The sequence below is a fragment of the Bubalus bubalis genome, chromosome 20, assembly GCF_019923935.1.
Source record: "Bubalus bubalis isolate 160015118507 breed Murrah chromosome 20, NDDB_SH_1, whole genome shotgun sequence".
Taxonomy (NCBI): domain Eukaryota; kingdom Metazoa; phylum Chordata; class Mammalia; order Artiodactyla; family Bovidae; genus Bubalus; species Bubalus bubalis.
This window is the reverse complement of record NC_059176.1, coordinates 39,811,332-39,835,423: the sequence shown is the minus strand read 5'-3', so window position 1 is coordinate 39,835,423 and position 24,092 is coordinate 39,811,332. Positions and strand designations below refer to the sequence as shown.

Here is a 24,092-nt window from a genome sequence, read left to right as displayed (position 1 = left end):
CCAGCTTTGCCTGACTCCTGAGGTGTTGTTGGGCTTGAATATAGTCTGTACATGAAAGCAGAGGCCCTCAGTAACTACGGGATGCTGCCCCTTCCTAAGGCATCATCATCATTATTTTCATTCTCAGTTCTTCTGCTAAGTTGACTTAATACATCAAACGTCAATGCAAAAAGCACTGACACGGGAGCCCTCCGTCTCTCACCTACCTGTGTTATCTCTGGCCACGAGACCCTGAGAAAAATCTCCAGGAGTCGGGGAGGTCCTGCTGTCCCACTTCACCATGTCAAGGCTGTTGCAATATTCCCATCTCTTCTGCTGAAGTTCTTGTAACCAGTAAGTCATGAGCTGACGATTAGGGGCCTACAAGAGGGAGTGGGAAAAAGTGTTATGGTCACCAAGAGCATAAACAGCATAAAAAAAAAAAAAGTTTTGTGAGGACAGACTGGACACCTTGACACATGGCAGGGAGAGTTAAGAACAACTCAAAGAGGGGCTTCCCTGGAGGCTCAGTGGTAAAGAATCTGCCTGTCAATGCAGGGGGACACAGGTTCCATCCCTGGTCTGGGAAGATCCCACAGTTGGAGCGACTAAGCCCATGTGCCACACGACTCAAGCTCTAATGCCCTACAGCCCGTGTTCCACAACAAGAGAAGCCACCGCAATGAAAAGCCCTCACACTGCAGCTTGAGAATACCCCCTGCTTGCTGCAACTGGAGGAAAGCCCACATAGCAACGAAGACCCAGCACAGCCAAAAATAAATAAATATACAAAATTATTTTTAAAAAGAACAACTCAAAGAAATTTCAAGATCAGTAACTTCGTTCACTACAAATGGTCAAGAAAACAGCAACTTTTACATAAAGAATTTAATCCTAATAATAAGAAATCTTTTTAAATTCTGAAATTACAGAATGATACAATTTACTGTCTTCCTCAAAAGGTTTTTGGAAGGCTTGATATTCTCAGTGCCCTTTTGTTCTGAGCACCTATGAATTCTATGTGAGGAAATCACATCTCACATAGGTACGGATGACATCCCTGCCAATTCAAATCTAATAACAGTATTTAAATCCTGTCAGCACCTAAGAAAGTGAGCAAAGAAAACTGCAGATTAAAAACTAGGTGGTGTGCTTCCCAGCTGGTCCAGTGGTTAAGAATCCGCATGCCAATACAGGGAACACAGGTTCCATTCCTGGTCCAGGAAGATCCCACATGCCGTGGGGCAATTAAGCCCACATGCCACAGCTACTGAGCCTGAGCTCTAGACCCTGTGTTCCACAAAAGAAACCATCTCAGTGAGAAGCCTGCACACTGCAACGAGAGAGCAGCCCTTCCTCGTCACAACTAGAGAAAGCCCGCACGCAGGAAAAGACCCAGTGCGGCCAAGAATAAACAAATAAATATAGTTAATTAATTAAAAAGAAAAAAAACTAGATGGAACATCTATGACAGTGGCCATATTTTTAAACAGCAGACAATATCAATGGCTGGAAAGGGCACAGAGCAACTAAACTTTCCTTCCTTGCTGGTGGGGATATACAATAGAGCAGCTTGCTGGAGAACGGGGTGGCAGTTCCTTATACACCTACCAAATGGCCTGGCAACCCCACTCCTAGATGTTCACCCCAGAGGAATATAAAATACATATTCACACAAACCCTGCATGCAAATGCTCAGAGGCTTTATTCATAATCGCCAAAGACTGAAAACAAGCCAAATGTCCTTTATCCAGTGAACGGATAAACAAACCGTGGAACGTTCACACCATGGAATACTATTCAGCAGTAAAAAGGAGCAAACCACTGATTCACACAACATGGATGAATGTTACATGCCTATGTGAAAGAAGCCAGCCCCCAAAGGCTACATACACATTCCATTTACATGACATTCTTCTAAAGGCAAAATTATAGGGACAGACGACAAGCCTGTGGTTGCCAGGGCTTGGGAGAAAGGGCTGGCTGACTACAAAGGGGCAGCATGAGAGGATTTTGGTCGGGGGAGGGTGACCTACTCTGCATCATGACTATGGGGGCAGATACCCGACTCTACATTTCTGTCCAAACTCAAAGAACTATATACCACAGTGACCTGCACTATGTACATTAAAAAAAAAAAAAAAAATCAACCAAGATATAGAAGGAACTCAAAATGATGAACCTAGCTATTAACTAACAAACTAGATGGCAAGTGTGGATCACAGGTCTCCAGGCTGCCCCCACAAAGGAGTCCCAGGGAGAAGGATGCCATGGCACAATTATGGTGGTAACCACTGGCATCCAGTAAGGGGTACAGACATCAGACCCCATGGTTTTAGAACCTATAAATTCTACCTCAGGGTCAGAGGCAATCTGGACAACTGCTCTATAGGCTTAAAGCAAGCGACAAGTCAGAGATCAAACCTCTACTGTCCACAAGCAAAGGATGACCTCCAAGTGCTCTGGCTACAACCTGGATTCTTTTTAGTGACACTTGCAGGCATGGCCTTAGGAAGGAAAACCACTCAGTATATGATTGCTGGTATCCTACAGAAAATCCCTCCAACTATCAGCCAAGTCATCATTTCATCCATACATTCATTCAACATTTACTCTTAACATCTATCAGGAACCTGGAATCAGGGCTTGTGAGAAAGATAGGAAAAATAAATCAGTGATTTCAAGAGTGTTTTAAGTGCTATGACAGAGGTCAGAGTGGGTAAGGTGGGGCTGGTGTGACTGGAGATGCTGAGGGAAGATAATTAATCAAGCAGAGGAAATGGGACAAGGGTCAGGTACTGAAAGTTTAAGAAAACTGCTACCTATAGATTCAAAAGGTTCATACTGTTAGCTTAATGTCTTTCTTGTCCAATAAACATAAACTCTGAGATGTCTCCATTTTTCTAGCGTCAAGCTCAGTGCCAGACACATTTTTGTTGAATAAATAAGTGAAGAAATGAATGAACAAACAATCATGAAGTGATGCAGGAGCTTGGTCTTAAAGGGGAAGCAGGTGGTGGCCAGAAGGACAAGATAGAAAGAAGAAGCTCCAGACAGAGAGAAGAGTGTGTGCAAAGGCCAAGGAGAGAGCACAGACCCGGGAGGCTGGCAGGGGAATGGAGGGAGGGGGAGGCTGGGATAAGCAGGGGGTGGGGCCCGGGTTCAGGTAGGGGAGGAGATTAGCTCCGGCCCAAGGGCCCTAAAGTGCAGCTGGAGTCTGAGTGGCAATCCGGTTGCAGGGTGCACAGTGGGGGCTCAGCCTGGCTCTGAAGCAAGACAAAGAGAATGCAGCATTCCCAGAGAAGAGGAGAGAGTGACTGGAAGAGTAAGGGGCTGGGACAAAGCCCACTCAGAGCCCAGAGCCCACCCAGTCCCTCCCTCCTTTCACAGAGTCTATACTGGGCCCCAAGTCTCCCAACCGCCAGCTTAGGGGAAAGTGTGTGTGTTTTGACATTGTGTGCATGTGTGCATGTGCATGTGTGTGTTCTGGCCCTCACACCAGTTCCCCTGCCTGGCCCCCAATCCTGTCCCAGGGAGAAGTCAGATTAAGCACCGACCTCTCTGGCTGTTTGCTGAAATGCTGGCACCATGAGAAATACGCCTCTTACACGAAAGCTTTTTCCCGGACTTTTTCCTGGACTTCCCTGGTGGCACAGCGGATAGGAATCCACCCGCCAATGCAACAGTCACAGGTTTGGTCCTGCAGAACACCCAAGCCCGTGAGCCACAACTACTGACCCTCCAACTACTGAGCGCACGTGCTCCAACCATGGACGCCAGTGCTCTGCAATGGGAGAGACCACCGCAATGAAAAGCACGCACACCGCAACCAAGAGTAGCTCCCTCTCTGCGCAACTAGAGAAAGCCTGTGCGAAATCAACGAAGACCCAGTGCAGCCAACAGATCACTCAAAGTACAAGTTTTTTTTTTTTTTTTTTTTAATTTTATTTTATTTTTAAACTTTACATAACTGTATTAGATTTGCCAAATATCAAAATGAATCCGCCACAGGTTTACATGTGTTCCCCATCCTGAACCCTCCTCCCTCCTCCCTCCCCATTCCATCCCTCTGGGTCGTCCCAGTGCACCAGCCCCAAGCATCCAGTATCGTGCATCGGACCTGGACTGGCAACTCATTTCATACATGATATTTTACATGTTTCAATGCCATTCTCCCAAATCTTCCCACCCTCTCCCTCTCCCACAGAGTCCATAAGACTGTTCTATACATCAGTGTCTCTTTTGCTGTCTCGTACACAGGGTTATTGTTACCATCTTTCTAAATTCCATATATATGCGTTAGTATACTGTATTGGTGTTTTTCTTTCTGGCTTACTTCACTCTGTATAATAGGCTCCAGTTTCATCCACCTCATTAGAACTGATTCAAATGTATTCTTTTTAATGGCTGAATAATACTCCATTGTGTATATGTACCACAGCTTGCTTATCCATTCATCTGCTGATGGACATCTAGGTTGCTTCCATGTCCTGGCTATTATAAACAGTGCTGCGATGAACATTGGGGTACTCGTGTCTCTTTCTCTTCTGGTTTTCTCAGTGTGTATGCCCAGCAGTGGGATTGCTGGATCATAAGGTATGTCTATTTCCAGTTTTTTAAGGAATCTCCACACTGTTCTCCATAGTGGCTGTACTAGTTTGCATTCCCACCAACAGTGGAAGAGGGTTCCCTTTTCTCCACACCCTCTACAGCATTTATTACTTGTAGACTTTTGGATTGCAGCCATTCTGACTGGTGTGAAATGGTACCTCATAGTGGTTTTGATTTGCATTTCTCTGATAATGAGTGATGTTGAGCATCTTTTCATGTGTTTGTTAGCCATCTGTATGTCTTCTTTGGAGAAATGTCTATTTAGTTCTTTGGCCCATTTTTTGATTGGGTCATTTATTTTTCTGGAGTTGAGCTGTAGGAGTTGCTTGTATATTCTCGAGATTAGTTGTTTGTCAGTTGCTTCATTTGCTATTATCTTCTCCCATTCTGAAGGCTGTCTTTTCACCTTGCTAATAGTTTCCTTTGATGTGCAGAAGCTTTTAAGGTTAATTAGGTCCCATTTGTTTATTTTTGCTTTTATTTCCAATATTCTGGGAGGTGGGTCATAGAGGATCCTGCTGTGATGTATGTCAGAGAGTGTTTTGCCTATGTTCTCCTCTAGGAGTTTTATAGTTTCTGGTCTTATGTTTAGATCTTTAATCCATTTTGAGTTTATTTTTGTGTATGGTGTTAGAAAGTGTTCTAGTTTCATTCTTTTACAAGTGGTTGACCAGAGTTCCCAGCACCACTTGTTAAAGAGATTGTCTTTAATCCATTGTATATTCTTGCCTCCTTTGTCGAAGATAAGGTGTCCATATGTGCGTGGATTTATCTCTGGGCTTTCTATTTTGTTCCATTGATCTATATTTCTGTCTTTGTGCCAGTACCATACTGTCTTGATAACTGTGGCTTTGTAGTAGAGCCTGAAGTCAGGTAGGTTGATTCCTCCCGTTCCATTCTTCTTTCTCAAGATCGCTTTGGCTATTCGAGGTTTTTTGTTTTTCCATACAAATTGTGAAATTATTTGTTCTAGCTCTGTGAAGAATGCTGTTGGTAGCTTGATAGGGATTGCATTGAATCTATAGATTGCTTTGGGTAGTATACTCATTTTCACTACATTGATTCTTCCAATCCATGAACATGGTATATTTCTCCATCTGTTAGTGTCCTCTTTGATTTCTTTCACCAGTGTTTTATAGTTTTCTATATATAGGTCTTTAGTTTCTTTAGGTAGATATATTCCTAAGTATTTTATTCTTTCCGTTGCAATGGTGAATGGAATTGTTTCCTTAATTTCTCTTTCTGTTTTCTCATTATTAGTGTATAGGAATGCAAGGGATTTCTGTGTGTTGATTTTATATCCTGCAACTTTACTATAGTCATTGATGAGTTCTAGTAATTTTCTGGTGGAGTCTTTAGGGTTTTCTATGTAGAGGATCATGTCATCTGCAAACAGTGAGAGCTTTACTTCTTCTTTTCCAATTTGGATTCCTTTTATTTCTTTTTCTGCTCTGATTGCTGTGGCCAAAACTTCCAAAACTATGTTGAATAGTAATGGTGAAAGTGGGCACCCTTGTCTTGTTCCTGACTTTAGAGGAAATGCTTTCAATTTTTCACCATTGAGGATAATGTTTGCTGTGGGTTTGTCATATATAGCTTTGATTATGTTGAGGTATGTTCCTTCTATTCCTGCTTTCTGGAGAGTTTTTATCATAAATGGATGTTGAATTTTGTCAAAGGCTTTCTCTGCATCTATTGAGATAATCATATGGTTTTTATTTTTCAATTTGTTAATGTGGTGTATTACATTGATTGATTTGCGGATATTGAAGAATCCTTGCATCCCTGGGATAAAGCCCACTTGGTCATGGTGTATGATCTTTTTAATGTGTTGTTGGATTCTGATTGCTAGAATTTTGTTAAGGATTTTTGCATCTATGTTCATCAGTGATATTGGCCTGTAGTTTTCTTTTTTTGTGGGATCTTTGTCAGGTTTTGGTATTAGGGTGATGGTGGCCTCATAGAATGAGTTTGGAAGTTTACCATCCTCTGCAATTTTCTGGAAGAGTTTGAGCAGGATAGGTGTTAGCTCTTCTCTAAATTTTTGGTAGAATTCAGCTGTGAAGCCGTCTGGACCTGGGCTTTTGTTTGCTGGAAGATTTTGATTACAGTTTCAATTTCCGTGCTTGTGATGGGTCTGTTAAGATTTTCTATTTCTTCCTGATCGAGTTTTGGAAAGTTGTACTTTTCTAAGAATTTGTCCATTTCTTCCTCGTTGTCCATTTTATTGGCATATAATTGTTGATAGTAGTCTCTTATGATCCTTTGTATTTCTGTGTTGTCTGTTGTGATCTCTCCATTTTCATTTCTAATTTTATTGATTTGATTTTTCTCCCTTAAAGTACAAGTTTTTTTAAAAAAAAGAAAAGAAAGCTGTTCCCCCTTTAAATCTCTGAGTATTAAATCTGACTGAGGAACAATTAGTAACCTCTTAATCATCTCTTACTAAATTCCTGGGGCCAAACTTTCAGATCACATGCTTTCAATGTCTGGCATATTATTCATGTTACAGAAATCTAGTCAATAAGGCAAGCAAAATTATCTCAAGACAAAGATTAACTGGGGTTTGTTTTCTTCAAAAAGAAAAAGAAAAAAACCTAGAAATCAGGAAAAGCATCTTGACTTCAATCCCTAAGCAGCTGTGAAAGGCTGCTGGGGGCACATGGCTCCCAGGCATGTGCCAGGATCAAGGAGGCAGAAAAGCCCCCAAAGGTCCTCCCCTCAGGGAGCTGAGGCCCAAAGACAGAAGCACACATAGGTTGTAAGACAGGACAGGATTAAAAGTAAAACAGCAAAATCAGCAGAAATCCACAAAGTCTCTGTGTTTCCCCTTGATATCTTTTAAACAGACTGAACTGAGATTTGGCCTTGTTCAGTCCTAACGAAATGCAGAATCACAAACTAGTCTCTTCATTGCTCCAGTCTTAGTCGGTCATGCAAAGTCAGTCTGGATCTGCCCCGCCAACTCAGTAGCCACTAGTCACACACAGCTCGTGAGCATGTGAAATATGGCTAGTGCCACATGATAAAATATAGGTACACTGGATTAAATAAAATATATTAGTTTTGCACCTGTTAAACAGTGGAATTCCACTGTTTAATGTGGTTATCCAAAAACTTAAAAGTATGTATCTGGCTCACATCGTATTTGTATTGAATGGGGCTATTCTAGATAATGATGGCAAGTACCATTCGGGAGAGCCACGGCTGGCGGGAGATCTGGCGAGGTGGGAAACCCAGCAGGTGGGAATGCCCTCGGGGATGGCCATGGGCATGGGGCTCCTGACAGTGGGGCAGCCAACGTTATTCACCTCCCACAGAACTGTATGACTCAAACAACTTTCTTCTTTAAGTACTCCCCATATCCCCAACCACCTCATGCTCTATTAATGTCCATGGAGATGCCAACATTATTTGGAGACCTAAAAGAATGAGTCTGGCTGGTCTAGCTGATGGCTCACATTTCAGAATCTTCCCTGCCCCCTCCTAGAGGAAGGCAAGTAGGACCCTCGAGGGATCTGTCTTCATTCACACAGGGCACCTCAAGGAGTCCAACACCAGAACTCCCTCCACTGAGCTATACCCACCTGGTGACAAATGAGCCGGTCAGTGCTGAGGCTTATCACCACCACCAGCATGACCCAGAGAGGATCAATCGCTGCCCCACCCTACCCAAATCACCATTTAAAATGCTTTAGTCCCACATTCTGGAGAACCAGACAGACATTCAACCATGCTGGAAGGAGCAGAAATGAGGCAAAGTTTCACAGCTCAGAAGAGAATAAGAGCAGATGCCAGACAAGCATCCAACAGGCCACATGTCACATCTGTTGTCTGAAGGCTCACCAGGGTCATATGCTGAGTCTCCCATAACACTGGTCTCTCCATCTCCTACTCAGTCTGCAAAACCCAATTCAAAACGCAAATAAGGCTTACTGACCTGAGCCTGAATGTTCTCTGCACACTCAGAATGGGGAACTCAGAACACCAGACAGCCCAGGACAGCTTCCCATGGCAGTGGCGCCCTCCCTGTGTGTTCTCATTAGTCTAAGTTCCTTGAAGGCAGAGGCAAAACCTTCTGGCCTCAGTATGGTCCAAGATGCCCAGAACAGTGCCTGGAATACAGTTAAACACTCAAATATCTGACTCATCCTCTCCTACGTTCAGCTACTGCTACTGCCTCAAAACGGCTAAAACTCTAGTTCAAATATGGCACCAATCCCAACATGAAAAATCAAGCCAAACATCTGGGAAAGCCATTCTGGTTGTCCCTACACAGCTGCAGGAATGTCCTGGGGAGCTGGGAGGGCAGACAAGGACTGCGTGGGCACAGTCCTTTGAGATGACAGACATCTGCTACATTTAGGCACCATGACCTGAGATGCCAGTTCAGAGAATGGAAACCAGGCCATGCCTCGTCCAGCTTGAGGTGGAATTCAGCCCTTGACAGTTGGCGAGGAGAACTATGTGATGCCCCAGCTGTTCCCACAAGCCTTTGTGCCCAGACCACCAAAAGCCCAAAACCCAGAAGTCAACTCTTGGGGAGATAGGCTCCAGACACCTGTCCCTGCCCTTGGACCCCAGGGACTTCCCTCTCTCCAAGCCTAGCTCTTTCCTTGGTGCTCTGAAAAGTTAAATAAAGTTAATTCATCTCAAGATGTGTTTATTAAGGGCCCACCCTGGCGGGCAAGCACAGTACTGGGCACAGGGGCTAGAGCTGCAATTGTGCATACACAGGAGTCAGGCCTCATCTCCTAACTTCATTCTCACTGCACCACAAACTGACCCAAGCCCTCTTACCATCTGGGTCTCCAGCCCTTTGGTAAAGAACCTCCATCTACCAAGACTCAGCACATTTTAGAAGCTATAATAATGCTCATCTCCTTTGGTCCAAAACTCCATTCCTAGGAATCTATCTAAAAGAATCCAAAAGAAGAAAACACCACATACATAGAGATGTTTATTCATTCACTTGGCAAATACTTATTAAGAGCCTGACTTAGGCCAATGCAGCAGTCAACATTAGGGGCAGAGTATTGGGCGAGACCTGGTCAATTCTTGGCTCTTAGACCCTCCCAGTGGGCAAATGGCTTCCTTTACACCTGCAGGAGACAGTCAGAAACATGTTCACAATACAATCAAAATGTAAAACGTGGAACTTCCCTGGTGGTCCAGTGGTTAAGACTCCAAACTTCCAGGGCAGAAGGCCATGAGTTCAATCCCTGGTCAGGGAACTAAGAGCCCACAGGCCACACAGTGCAGAAAAAATTTTCAAAAATTTAAAAATTAAAACAAACAACAAAACATAAAATGCATAGGTATATATTTAAGAAATCCTATGTATCAATAGAAACTTAAAAAGCAAATCCAGCCAAAATTCTAAAAAGTTCTTCAAAGCATGACAAAGAGATTACAAAATTAATCTGAAGTTTAATCTTTGAGAATTCTGAAAAAAAAAAAAAAAACAAGGTGTGAGGCTTTGACCTACCAAATGGGTAAGCATATTATAAAGCCACAATAATTAAACCAGTACTCTACTGCCAGAGAATCAAAATACAGGGCTAAGTAGATATAAAAATATTTATGCAGCATTTCAAATCAAATCAGTGGAAAAAGTATTAATTATTAAACAAAGGCATTATGACAATTGGCTAAAATTTTGGAAAGAAATAAAAGTATTAAGAATTATGGTCTAGGTTTGACCTAGGCCACAACATAAAAGAAAATAAATTCAACGTTGATTCAAGATTTAAATGCAAAATATAAACCATTTAAATTAGTAGATGATGCCTTTGTAATCAAAGTTAAGTTTCTGTCTCTTTCTGTATCTTGTTAACAACAGTTGCGTAGATTTCTGCCAAATTTTAAAGCCACACAGGGATGATCTGACTTTTAATCCAGCCATCGGCATATCAGAAACTGACAAGGAAGATCTGTGCAGAGATCTCCTGAAGAGCTCACACTGAAGCACAACCAGCAGCCACGAGGAATGCCGTGTGCCCTGACGCTGTGGACAAGGAAAACCAACGCTCTCTCAGGACTGAGCCCCATGTCCTCAAAGGGCAGATCTTCAGACTGTAAGCCACACAGCTGCTTCTTGCACAGGCAACTCAAGGGACCTGACTCCAGGCTGAGCAGCAGCCGGGAGGCATTGATTTCCACAGGCTTGATCACTCACCCCGCCAACATGGAAATAATCCCTGCTGTAACATTTCTGTTCTCTAGGAATGTAAACACCTGTCTAAACTCCAAAAGAAAGACAGCAGCGAAAAATGTCTGTGTGTCCAAAACACCATACAAAATTAAAAGACAAAGTGAGAAAAAGACCAAACAACCTCCAAGTTGCTGAGCACAGTGCGGAGTTCCATGGCTTTGCAGGGACACCTCACTCTGTTGGCACTTAAAGAGCTCCTATATGCCTGGGAGTGCCTCCTTAGCTTTAAAAAACAAAAACAAAACCCAATAACAAACCGTAGACTTTTATTTCAAATAATAACAATACCCACGTCTGCTGCGGAAAATCTTAAAAATACAGCAAAACAAAGAAGAAAATAAAATGTACATAACCACATCACCAGTAATAACCTCAGTCAGCACTTTGGAGTATATCCTTTCAGATACTTTTCTATCCATAAATACACAGGGCAATTTTCTTTACAAAAATGGAACAAAATTATATAGACTATTTCATAATGTTTCCATTCATATTACTAACAGTATTAGATACTATTAAGTAAATGATTACTGTATGCCAGACATTGTACTAAACACTTAATACACGCTATCATTTAAAGCTCATAACAAAAAAATAAAGCTCATAGCAATCTCACAAGATGGTATCATCCACTTGCCCAAAGTATTACCTACTGGATTCTGGAGCCTACTGCTGCTGCTGCTGCTGCTAAGTCACTTCAGTTGTGTCCGACTCTGTACGACCCCATAGACAACAGCCCACCAAGCTCCCCTGTCCCTGGGATTCTCCAGGCAAGAACACTGGAGTGGGTTGCCATTTCCTTCTCCAATGCATGAAGGTGAAAAGTGAAAGTGAAGTTGCTCAGTCCTGTCCGACTCTGAGCAATCCCATGGACTGCAGCCTACTGGGCTCCTCCATCCATGGGACTTTCCAGGCAAGAGTACTGGAGTGGGGTGCCATCGCCTTCTCCGATTCTGGAGCCTAACTGAGTTCAAATCCCAGCTCGGCCATTTGCTGGCTGTAATAGCCAAGCTACTTAATGTGCCTCAGATTTCTCATTGGTAAAATGTGAATAACAGGAATCTACTTCACGTTATGCTGTTATGAGGGTTAAATGAGTTGATGCGTGTTAAGCTCAGAACAGTGCTTGGCACACACTAACTACTCATTAGGCATCAACTATCCATATTATCATGATCACTCATGATCTCACAACCAGTTGGCACAGTCAAAATTCAAATCCGGGTCTGTGTTCCCTACTATCAAGGGGAAGAAGGAGAAGTGCATGTCCAAGACAAAGTCCGTCCTCTCAACATTTCAGCAGAAATCTAGAAGTTCCTCTATGGTTTTCTCAGATACTGAAATGTTGATGACCTCAACAACAGCCAAGTTCAATTTAAAGTGTGTTGGCAGACTTCCCTGGAGGTCTAGTGGTTAAGAATCCACCTTGCAATGCAGGTGACATGGGTTCAATCCCTGGTCTGGGAAGAGTCCACATGCCATGGGCCAACTAAACCCATGTGTTACAACTACTGAGCTTGAGCTCTGGATCCCTTGAGCCACAACTACCGAGCCCACACACCACAACTACTGAAGTCCACGCATCCTAGAGCCTGAGCTCCACAACAGAAACCACTGCAATGAGCAGCCTATGCACAGCTTACTGCAGAGTAGCCTGGACTCACTACAACTAGAGAAAGCCTGCATGCAGCAACAAGGACCCAGTGCAGCCAAAAATAAATAAGTTAATAAAAATAAAGCTTTCCAGGTGGCACAGTGGTAAAGAATCCTACCAATGCAGGAGATGTGGATTTGACCCCTGGGTTAGGAAGATCCCCTGGAGTAGGAAATGGCAACCCACTCCAGGATTTTTGTCTGGAAAATTCCATGGACAGAGGAGCCTAGAGGAGCATAGTCCATGGGGTGGTAAAGAGTCAGACATGACTGAGTGAGCACGCACGCACACTAAATAAAAATAGTATGTTGGTTTCCTGGATAAAAACAACTCCCACATCAGAGGCTGGGCTCTCTGACAGTACAGAAGGTCCTCAGGACATCAAAGGAATGGGTGGGGTCAGCACAGTTTCACTGGGTTAGAGACAGCATGACCATCAATTGGCTATAAAGTTCTCCCACTGGATGCTCTGAGCCACAGTTCTGCTCTAAAGACATTTCTTTTAAAATAGACTGCAGTGAGCAATAACAAGACTAAACATAAACAAATATGCAGAAGAAAGGAACTGTTCTCCAATATAAAAGGATCACAAGGTCTCTAAGTCTGAAAGACCCTTTCGTCAGTCTCTCAGATTCTCGCTCCCTGTCGTTCATCTGGTTCTTCAACCTCGGGCCTCTGCAAGAGTATCCTAACTGGTCTTGCTGTCCTCAGCCTCCCTCCCCAAACCCCCTTACATGCAGCCAACAAAATCATATGTTTGTCCCATGCTTAGAACTCTCTAGTGGCTCCCAAGTGCTGAGCAATGTGGCATGGTCACCTGATCCATGCTGCCCCACACTCCACGGGACTAGAAACTTTCTTTCCCCACCCAACAGGCGCACAGAAGCCAGATGAGCTTCAATGACCCCTGCTCCTACCGCACTAAACCCACATGCAAATGCCTACTCGCTCCTCAAGATCTAGTTCACACGTCCTATCTAGGAGGCCATCTGATATCTCTTACAGAACCTATCTTGCGTACGTGATAGTGACACAGCACTTCAGTTGCCCACTTAGGTTGTGAACTCTGGGCTCCTCCCCAAAGGGTCAGGGCCGACTGCATAACCGACAGTCACCGTGGAGTCACAAGGAGAATACAGACTAGGTTTGCTAAGTCATATAAAGCAATCGAGACTGCATGGATAGTCTGACTCAGTCATATCTTGAAAGGATATGCAATGCCTGTTCATAATCAAGGAATTTTCATTTCTTAAATCTAAAGAAGGGTATTTGGGGTCTCCCTGGCAATCCAGGGCTTAAGACTCGGCGCTTTCACTGCCATAGCCTGGGTTCAATCTCTGGTTGGGAAACTAAGATCTGGCAAGCCCCAAGGTGCAGCAAAAAAAAAAAAAAAAAACCAGAAAGAAAGAAGGTTATTTTGGATTTCCAAGGTACTTCTTCCATAAGCAATAAAAAGCACAAGAATATCATAAATAGCCTGATAATGCAAAACACATCTCAGATGAAAAAAAGACTACAATCTCATATCTGATAAATAATTTTAGGTTCCAAATTTTCTTCTGAACATTTCAAAATCATGAGCTTGAAAACAATCTCAAGGGATCTGGCCCACTACCAATGGTGAAAAAAAAAAAAGGCAGTTTTTTTCAAAAACCCCTGGGAAGGTTTTGAAATCTTGTTTCAGCCCAGCAACAGACAGTTAGAAGGGAAATAATACTGAGTCTCCTGGCTCCTTGGAAAACGAAGTGCGACTATAGGGACCCCCAACTCCTCTAGTAACATCCTAAGTTCTTACTGCTTTGTCTTTTTAAACTGCTATCCTGAAGTCGGCATTTTCATATAACTTATTACGCAAAATAATTACATGAATTCTCATCTAAAGAACCTAGACCTCCCACCATCACTTTCCCTGAACAGTCTGAGAGGGAGGGGGCAGCCTCTCCCCCAGAAGCTGTCCCTCTTCTCCCTCATTCTGGGAGGTGGTAGTCTGAGGAGTTTTGCCATTTCTAATTCTCAAGCATCTTCTTTTAAAAAGCAAACACCTTGAGAGAACAGATACTCCTTAAACCCATCCTTAACAGTTTAACAGAGATTAAACTAGGAGAAGAGTGCCTACACACACACAAATGTGTGTTACAGGAAAAGAGGTCAATAAAGTTAATTGGGCTCGCGAGGGGCCTGGCCTAGATGACAGATTTCACCAAGACACAGGCAAGGACAAGGCCACTCTCTGGGCCTGTTCTTCCCTGCAGGAAATGTGGAAGCCTGTCAAAACGCTTTCTGTTTCAGACGGAAGGAGAGCATGTGGCCTCCGAGTGGCCACAGGGCTGCATTCCTACAGCTCCCTATCAGCTCTGCCATTGCACAATAAGAGAGTGCCAGGGTTTTATGAGCTCAGGATAAACAAGAACTCCTGTAGCAATGGCAAGCAAACGGGTGAACAGCCCCACGCCACCCCTGCCTGCGATGATTTCCACACACCATGCAATACTGCAACGTTCTGGCTTGATGTTTTTTAACTTAAAAGGAGGACACAGGAATGACTGACTTAATATGAAGTTTTATGATCTGGGGTTTGGGAGGGGCAGACTCCCAGGCTCCACCCATCGGAGATTACAGGGAACATGGGAACCTGGTACCAAAAATCTGCTTGAACTTTCAGTCAATTTACTGGAGTGTTTGGGAAGCATGTTGATTTCTAACAGTCTTTTTAAGATAGAGCTGGTATCTCAGGAAAGTGCCAGATGGTTCTCCTATATCAAACCCCTCTCTGGGTGAAAAGCCAGAGGCTCTACAAGTCTCCTTACCAGCTATTTGGTGGTGGTGATTATTAAAACCCCCTCTCCCAGAAACACCCTAAGGATGGCCTCCGGGAGCTTCCCTCTGAATGGCCCAGGAGGAATCCTAGCACACAGGGGTGTGCCAGCAACTAAGTGATCAGCATGGGGGACAGAAACATCAGGGCTACTGGGGAGAGGGAGTCACAGGCCCCAAACCATTGCTCTAGAGCAAAGAAACTCAGAATGCAAAGAAGGTGGGCAGATATAAACCACAGAGTGTCAACCTAAGGATAAAGGGCTCACACTTCACTGGTCTCCACCCACGCAGTTTAGTTATTTCTAGTCCACTCAGAAAACCATCCTCTCACAGGGCCAGTCTTTACTTCATGGTCAAAGAGGACATTCATTCATGATCTAGAAGACAGCAGTGTTTCTCAAAGAGAGGACCAGAGGTCTGCAGCAGAAGGGGTGGGACAGTGGATAAGGAAGCAGATTCCTGAGGTCCACCCTGGCCAACCAACTAAACCGGAATCTCTGGGGGGAACCCCCACCACCTGCATTTTAGCAGGATCCCAGGAGGCGCCTTCCCCACACTAAACTGAGAACCACAATTCTCCAGGAGATGTCCTTTAAAGGACAGAAAGCAAAGAGAGCCTTATCAGCATGTTACCTCCGGGACAGTAAATGTAAGAGAGCTGTAAACTGTGAAGCTTAAAAAACTGGTTCACTTCTGAGGCCAGAGGGCATGGCTGACAGAGCAGCAAGAGAAAAAAACACACACGAAGGGTTAGTTTTCCTCTGCACAGAGGAAAGGCGCCAAAGAGAAGGCTCCTGAACATGGATGTGTAAGTCTAGTCCCTGCCAGGGAAACACCACTAATGTCTATTATCAATCAACCCCCACTGAAGTTTATCATCTGTATTGTTAATTTCCAATCTCCATGTGACTAAACATCTTACATCTGTACCACAGTACCTAAGACATAAATGTGTAATTTTACAATCTGTGTCCAACAACTAAAAACAGAAGAAGCCCTATTTCCTACTAAGGGAGTAAGATGGAAATGTGAAGCAAATAGCATAAAACACTGGGTTTAAAATACTAAATATCACTCAGGTGTGTGTGTGGAGGGGGTTGGTTAGTGCCAGGGCTGCAGCTAACTAGCTATGGGACTCAGTTTCTTACTCGGTCATACAAGGAGCAAGACAGGCTGATCTGAGGGTCTCGTCAGTACTGACTCAGGGATAATGACCCTTGGAACAAAAACACTGATGACCTCCTCCACCTCACAGATGATGACAATGCTCTAATGACACCCAGGGCTGCACAGAACAAGCTCCCCGAGGCCAGAGGCAACACCTGATTCGCACTGGATGCCCATCAGGGCCTTGCCCAACCAAGGTTGTTAGGTGAATGGCCAGTGGCTGCATCAGATTTCCAAATGCAGGCCCCTTTTCTGCAAGCACAGTCTCTCCTGGACATCACAGAGCTGGAAAGGGAAATGAAAACTGGGCTCACTGCCTAGAGATAATTCCTATAATCCAGGATCAACATCTCTGATAGCACTGGCCTGTCCGCCTCCAGTCTACCTCTAGGCCTGACACCCCAACAAGTTCTCGCCTGAGGGCGGACTGCTCAAGGAACGTCTGCTCTTTCCAGGAGGGCTGACCTTGGAAAGGGCCAGTTGTTGTTTAGTCCCTAAATTGTGTCTGATTCTTTCACATCCCCACAGACTGTAGCCTGCCAGGCTTCTCTGCCCATGAGATTTCCCAGGCAAGAATACTGCAGTGGGTTGCCATTCTCTTATCCAGGGGATCTTCCCAACCCAGGGATTGAACCTGCATCTCCCGCATTGGGAGGCAGATTCTTTACCACTGAGCCACCAGGGAAGGAGGCCAAAGGATCTCAGCTCCTGACTGTCCCCTTCTCCTCCAGATTCCAGTTCTCCCACACAATCAATCAAAAAAAAAGTTAAGCAATGGCCTGGCATACAAACTCATGAAAAGATGCTGATTCCCATTCAACTGGGAATACTTCTCGCTCACCCAAAATGAACGAAATCTTTGAACAGCTATACAATTACACCAAAACCTAGCCAACTCCTCAGCCCATTTCTCCAGGGATTATCTCGATGTTCAGTCATACAGACCTCCCCAATTCGGCAATGCCCAGGGAAATTATGGTACGAACCACAGATTTCTGGCCCCGGGTGATATCCAAATCTGTACTTCACCTTCAGGCTTCCCTGCCCGCCTCTTCATTTACTATGGAAAGATTCCAGACCTCCCTCAGAATCAAAAAACTTGCAGACACTTGATGTTTACTCCCAGCGATGAATACTACAGACAAATATGGTTTCTCTCCAAAGTTTTTTTTTTCAAAGCTATCAGGTGCTAATCTATTTTTAAAGTCTCAGCACTGTAGTTTCTTAAACAGAAAATTTTCACTGCCCTATCTGCAGAAAAAGCATGATGCTTATGACATGGTGGATGCTCAAAAATATTTTCTAAAGGGAGAAATGGACATTGCAAACCTCCTTCTGACCACGCAACACGAGCACACCACACCCCCACCCCAAAAGGAAATAAGGGTCTGAAGTGTTCATTCAATCCAACCAATATACACAGGGCATCTAATCTGTGGCTGACACTCCACTAAGTATTAAGGCTGATGTGGTGACCAAGAAGTATAAGTTCTCAGGAAACCTACACTCTAGCAGGACATAGCATCAGATGCTCAAAAACCAAAACAGGACAAGACCCATTTTAGGGAGGAATGCCATCCTGAATCTGTCCATTTGGGGTTTCCTATGCTGCTTGGTGAGCTATTATTTACTGGGTGATCATGAAACCCACAGCCTCTCCAGAGACTGCCTTAGCCTCCTGACTCTCGGGGCTTCCCTCGCACATACAAGCCCCCAGTGTGTTCACTTCACCAAGTTCTCTAAGTACAGTATTTAGCAGAACATTAGTCAGAAGCATCACTACTTCCTAATTCACCATATTGTAATATTCACTCTGTGAAAGTGAGCAAAATCCACTGAGGACTGGCCCGGCCAGGATGTAGGTAAACACCCACTCAAATGTCATTAAGACCCTGCTATAGCAACCTCCAACCTTGTGGCACCAGGGACCAGATTCTTTGGTGGAAGACAACTTTTCCCTGGACTGGGGTGGTGGCGGGGGTGTGGATGGTTCAGGCAGTGATGCGAGTGATGGGGAGCAGTGGGAAGCAGCAGATGCAGTTTCACTCACCCGCCACTCACCTCCTCTGTGTGGCCTGCTTCCTAAGAGGCTGCAGACCAGTACTGGATCACAGACCGGGGGCTGGGGACCCCTGCCCTACTATACAAATCTCTAAAAGAACTGAAAATTCCTAGTCAAAACGCCTTCTGCTCCCACAACTGGAGAGTCATTTCTACAATAATAGGATTCTTTTCTTCCTTTGGACAGAGGGTTATTATCTATATTTTGTTCTATGGGAAGGCTGATGGGTGAAGGCAGCTGAACAAGGAGACCATCCACCCCTCAGAAGCCTCAGTGAGATGGGAGCGCTGGTGCTCACCAGCTCTCAACCTGAATGCACGCAACAGTTCCCTCCACAGGGGAAGGAAATTGGCAACATGCATGCCTGTGAGCAGAGCAAGCGGGACAGGAGAGAAGGCAAGGAAGGCGGCCGTGAGGAATGCTGCAGGAAAGGCAGCCCAGTGCAGCCAGGGAGCCCTGAGCCAGCAGCCCCGGCTCATTTCTGAGCTTAAGTGCTGCTTAAGAGGCAACGGACTACCAGATCTCCAACTCTGCATTTATCTTCTTTAAAACCTGTCTGCCGGTGCGTAACATATTAATATTTCAACTCCTAATACACAAGACATCTTCCAACATAATTAGATGAAAATACTGGCCATGATCCAACCATCAGTTTGGGAGGGAAAAAAAAGAAAAACATAACTATTTGTCAAGCCCCGCTGAAAAGTCTTCGCGTATTCCTACAGCGAGGGCCACAAGGCCCTCCCCACCACCCAGCTGCCATTGGGCATTCCTTGAATCCCCTACACACTCAGACGTGCCCAAGGGTCTCTGCTCCTGCCATTCCTCCCCTTAGAGCACTCCGCTGCTCTCTCCACTCCTCCAGTTAACATCAATGTGCCTTTTATACCTCAGCTCAAAAGTCACTTTCTCAAGAAGTCTTCCCTCCTCCCTTCAAACTAGATCCAGAGCCCCCGTTACACAGGCATCCCGTCTCTTTCCTTTTAAACTTCACAGAACTGGTTGGTGTTGCTTTATTTTAATTAAAGTCTGTCTCTGGGCTACCCAGAAAACTCTTCAAGGACAGGAACTATGCTCACCTTGTTCAATCCATACCCGCAGTGCCTAAGCATAGCGCGTGAGAATGAGTGAACAAATGAATGAGAAGTGCCCGGCCAGGCCTTCCTAAAACACCAGCGTCAGTGCACTATGGCTGAGGATCACATCTAGCCTAATGCCTGACTTTACACAGTTATAAGTCAAGGACGGTTTTTACATTTTCAAATAGTTAAAAAAAAAAAAACCAAAAGAACTGCATTTTATGATGTGGAAATTACATGACATTCATATCTCATAGTCCATAAACAAAAATGATGGGAACACATCTACGCTCATTCTACAGCTGTTTCTGTACTAGAACGTCAGAGCAGAGTAGTCCCAGAGTCGGCACAGGTGCAAGACCTCAAATATTTACCACGTAACCACTCACTCACTGCCACAACAATGCCCCCAGAGTCTAAGCTGCAGGCATGAAATACGAGAGACATGAAAATTAAGGACTGATGGTAATCCCCCTTCTGGATCCCTGATGCCTGTTATATTCACTGAGCATTCCCTGAATGGCAGCCACCTCCATGACACGTGGTGAGAATATCATTTGAGACATTTGAGAATTCTGGCTGATCACTTCTAAAGGGTTGGAGCTCACACCAAAACCAAGGCTTACTGGGTAACCGCCTTCTACTCATTCATTCAACAAATGTCTACCTGGGCACCTACTTTGTGCAGGCGCTGTTCTGGGAGGCAAGGATACAAACAGCGGCCCTTGGGGGTCCTCCTGAGCAGGAAATAGTGGGGCAGCTACACTACAGTGAGGCCTGTATGACAGGCAGTGGGAGACAGAGAGACTCTGTGATTCCACACCCACGAAACTGCACCTACTTTTAAGGAACATACTCGTTGGGAAGCCACAACAAACCCATGAAAAGTTACATCTTGATAAAAGATTTAACTAACACTTCAAGACCCCTGAGCAGACGCCCCAGGGACACACAGCTTAGCAGAACCATTTAGCCAAGAATGCCGGTACACCCCATCTATTTTGTACTGCACACACTATGATTACCCAAGCTAACAAATGTTTGTCATTAAACTGAGAGCAGTTTCAACACCAGAGAATGTGCGTCCTTCCCACAAAAGTGGGTTAAGAATAGGCATGCATGATTGTTCTGTTACGTGTGGCTCAAAAACCAACACACATGTCCATTTGCACACCACATGCCTTCAAGAAACAGAGCAGGGGCAGTGGGGTGAATCTGCTGACGGTCTGATGATGCTCCTCACTCTGGGGACTGCAGAAGTCGGGCAGGGCAGGGCCATTCAAGCTTTCCTCCCAGTCAGTCACGTGCTCTCCTTCTCTGGGACAGCTCACTCCAGAACTGACTCCTGTGTCTCAGATCCCAGCAAAGCTCAGTGAGTAGCCTCTAGCACCTCTACACACACACACACACACACACACACAGCACCACAAGAAGCATCAGTTTCTATCTGACTGTTGTAGCAGTTTCCAAATGTCCAGTAACAAGTACCATACATCCTGGCAAAGAATCAGTAGGTACAATGTTGCTGGTGCTTTCATTCTGTATGAAAAGGACAGAAATTTAATGCATTACAAGAAAAACCATGACTTCTAATCCCAAGCCATTGAAATAGAAGTTTAAAAAAAAAAAAGAAGAAGACGACTTGTCAAAACAGATAAGAGAATTAGATACCTGGCATTTTGGACACTCACTGTTCCTAGAGTCTACTATCCAAGAAGGTCTCAGTCTATCTTCATGATCTCAGACAAATCACATTCCCTTTCTGGCCTCCATTCCCTCATCGGTAAAATAAGGCATGGACCACATCTCTGAGTTTAGGAACAGAAAAGTTTACTAAGAAATTCCAATATCAGCTTTCATTAAGACTCAAGCAGTAAAACATTTTGGAAAAGTTCAACAAAACCACAGCTCTTCCAGAGTAGGCAGAAAGTCACTTTAAAATAAGAACCATATGATAATACAATAAGCAAACTGATTTTTTTTCTTTTTAACCCATCAAAAGAAATGGTATCTATAAAATTATATACATTAGCTAAGCCTTGAGTAGGGATTAATCCTCACTAACCTACAACCCCCTTAGAAATCAAGGTCTGCGCTACAGCTGAGCAGCCCTAAACCGAAGCATTGAAGTTTATGGGAATCAGTTCTTGGATGTGAAAGGTGAAAAGAAAGATAAATTGCTAGTTTCCACTTTTACCACCAGAAAATTTTTACTCCCACAGCTCAGAAGGAATCACCGTACCCTAAATTCATCTTTCTTAAAAGACACTCCTTACTCTGAAACCCTGCATTCTGACTGCTCTCTTCTTTTGAAGAGCCTAGCCTGTGTTTCCATTTCCACTGTTTTTACAAAGCAGACCCTTGGCCTCAGGCATGCTCTCTTATTCTATGACTAATTCAGCTTTACATACCAAAATGTTCCACAGTCAGTAACCCACGTGAAGATCCATTTCATTTAAAAAAAAAAAAAAAGAGAGAGAGAGAAAAATTCTGAACACAGAAAAAGATAAACAGAATAATAAAACAAACACCACCTGGTGCTAGAAATAAAACACTGCGAAGACAGTGGATGCCCCCGGGCGCCCATTTCCACTCACACTCCCCTCTCTTCCCAAGTGGGAACCACCATCCTGAATGCAGGGCTCATCACCCCAACAGAGCTCTCCCATTCCCACACAGCATACGCATCTACATGACCTCAATTTTTACATGAATCATACCTCTGTATGCGATCTGTAACTTTGTTTTTCCTTCTCAATTTTATGTTTACGGGAGTCATGCATGTTGACACTTACGGCTCTCGTTCCTGTATGTTCGCTGCTGCATAATATTCCACTACACGACCATACTACATAATGGCCCAAAACACTACTTGTTTCTCATGGATGCCATGTACTGCCTACTCTGTGCCGGCCATTTTCCAGAATTCTCAAAAGTAACCAGTGAGGACGGTAAGATTCCCATTAGGCTGAAGAAGAAACTGGGACAGAGAGGTTGTGTAATTTGCTCAACGCCTGTGAGCAGCAAATTCAAGCCATAAGTTTAAGTCCACCCAACTCTAAAGCCACACTCTTGATACTGCATTTTGTAGCCCCACTTATGTAGATACCTCCACCATTCAAAAAATTGTAATGAAAATATCTGAAAGAGGGCTCCAAAGTCATCTGAGAAAATCTGAAACAGGATGCTCTATTTTCTGTTTTGACAAACAATTATACAGGAAATTCAGCTGTACAAAGGGACAGTCCACGATAGTGAGGACGAGTCTTTCTTTGGCAAAAAGTCCCTGTGTACTTGCTAGGGTCACTCCGAAGTTTACACAAATGCTTCTAAGTAAACCCCAGTTGAACTACAACTCTGCTTGGCTTCCTTTGGAGAACCAGGCTGTCTGCACCCACTTCAAGAAGGGATGGAAGAATCTAAAAGGACACAAGAACACAAGTCATCAGACTCTGCTTGCAACAGCAAGAACTGAGTTGACAAAACTCTGAAAAACGACCTCGGGGAGCAGCTCCAATTGCTGCTGGCTTCGGAGATCCCGGGAACGGCCCTGTGCTTACAACGCCAAGGGCGCTAGGCTCAGCCCACTCTGCTGTCTACTTGGCCAGCTTTGCAGAGAGTTTTCATACATCCCAGCCCAGCCCTGCTGCTCTGGAGAAACCCAGCTTGTAATACGGAAGAGGAGAGAGACAGAGAGGAGTGAGGGTGGAGGCTCACAGGAACCAGGCAAGGAGGGAGCCTGGGAGAGAGATCAGACTTCAGGCCAAGGCCCAGACACTCAGGTGCTGGAAGCAGGATGGCCCCTAGGAGATGATGGGAGCCCCCCAAGAACGAGGGGGGAGGAGGGGCTTCTGAGCACCAGGGTGACTCCTGATGTAAGTTCCATGCTTCAACACAGGAAGCTTCAAATGGGCAAGGCAGGACTGGTTGAAGGAACCCTTTCCCTCCTCTCCCCGCCAAAGCAGGGAGAAGCAAACAGGCTCTGCTACTGACTGACTGAACTTAGCAGCAGTGTCCCTGCCCACTCTGGAGGGGACTGCAGTGGATTCTCTCTAAAAGCCCTGCCATCTCTGACTGTCTCTGTCTATAATCTTGGATGTCATTATATTTACCAGTGGTTAGCGTATATTTCATGTAATCCCAACTCCCCCAAGAAGTACATACTACTACTATCCCCATTTTACAGATGAGGCAGCTGAAGAGAGTAATAATTTGGTCAAGGACAGGAAGCCTACAGTCATGAATGCCTAGGAGGGTTACATAGGACATCCACAGGAGAGGGGTGAGGAGGGGAGGGGAGGTGGACAGAGAAGGACCCGAGGGAGGGCGCAGAGGGTGATAAAGGGTCAAGGGGCTGAGGAGCGCCCAGCTATTCTGGTCTAAACTCAGGTGAAAAGCTTGAGATGGGGACACGGGGACAGAGTCTGAGAAAGAAACGGGGAAAGGCTGGCAGACGGGCTTTAGAAAAGGGAGGGTGGACGGAGAAAGTCAGATGGGCAGAGGAGCTGG

At 44.6% G+C, this 24,092-nt stretch overlaps 1 protein-coding gene across 2 annotated transcripts in view; it reads right to left on the bottom strand.

Moving 5' to 3' along the window:
* TBC1D2B (TBC1 domain family member 2B) overlaps positions 1–24,092 on the bottom strand; it is a 92,632-nt gene that overhangs the window by 68,025 nt on the left and 515 nt on the right. For both annotated transcript variants that reach the window (XM_045163783.1, XM_025271172.3), the window contains exon 2: positions 207–360. In XM_045163783.1, the coding sequence (XP_045019718.1) occupies positions 207–360 (154 nt within the window). The remainder of the gene's footprint in view (positions 1–206; positions 361–24,092) is intronic.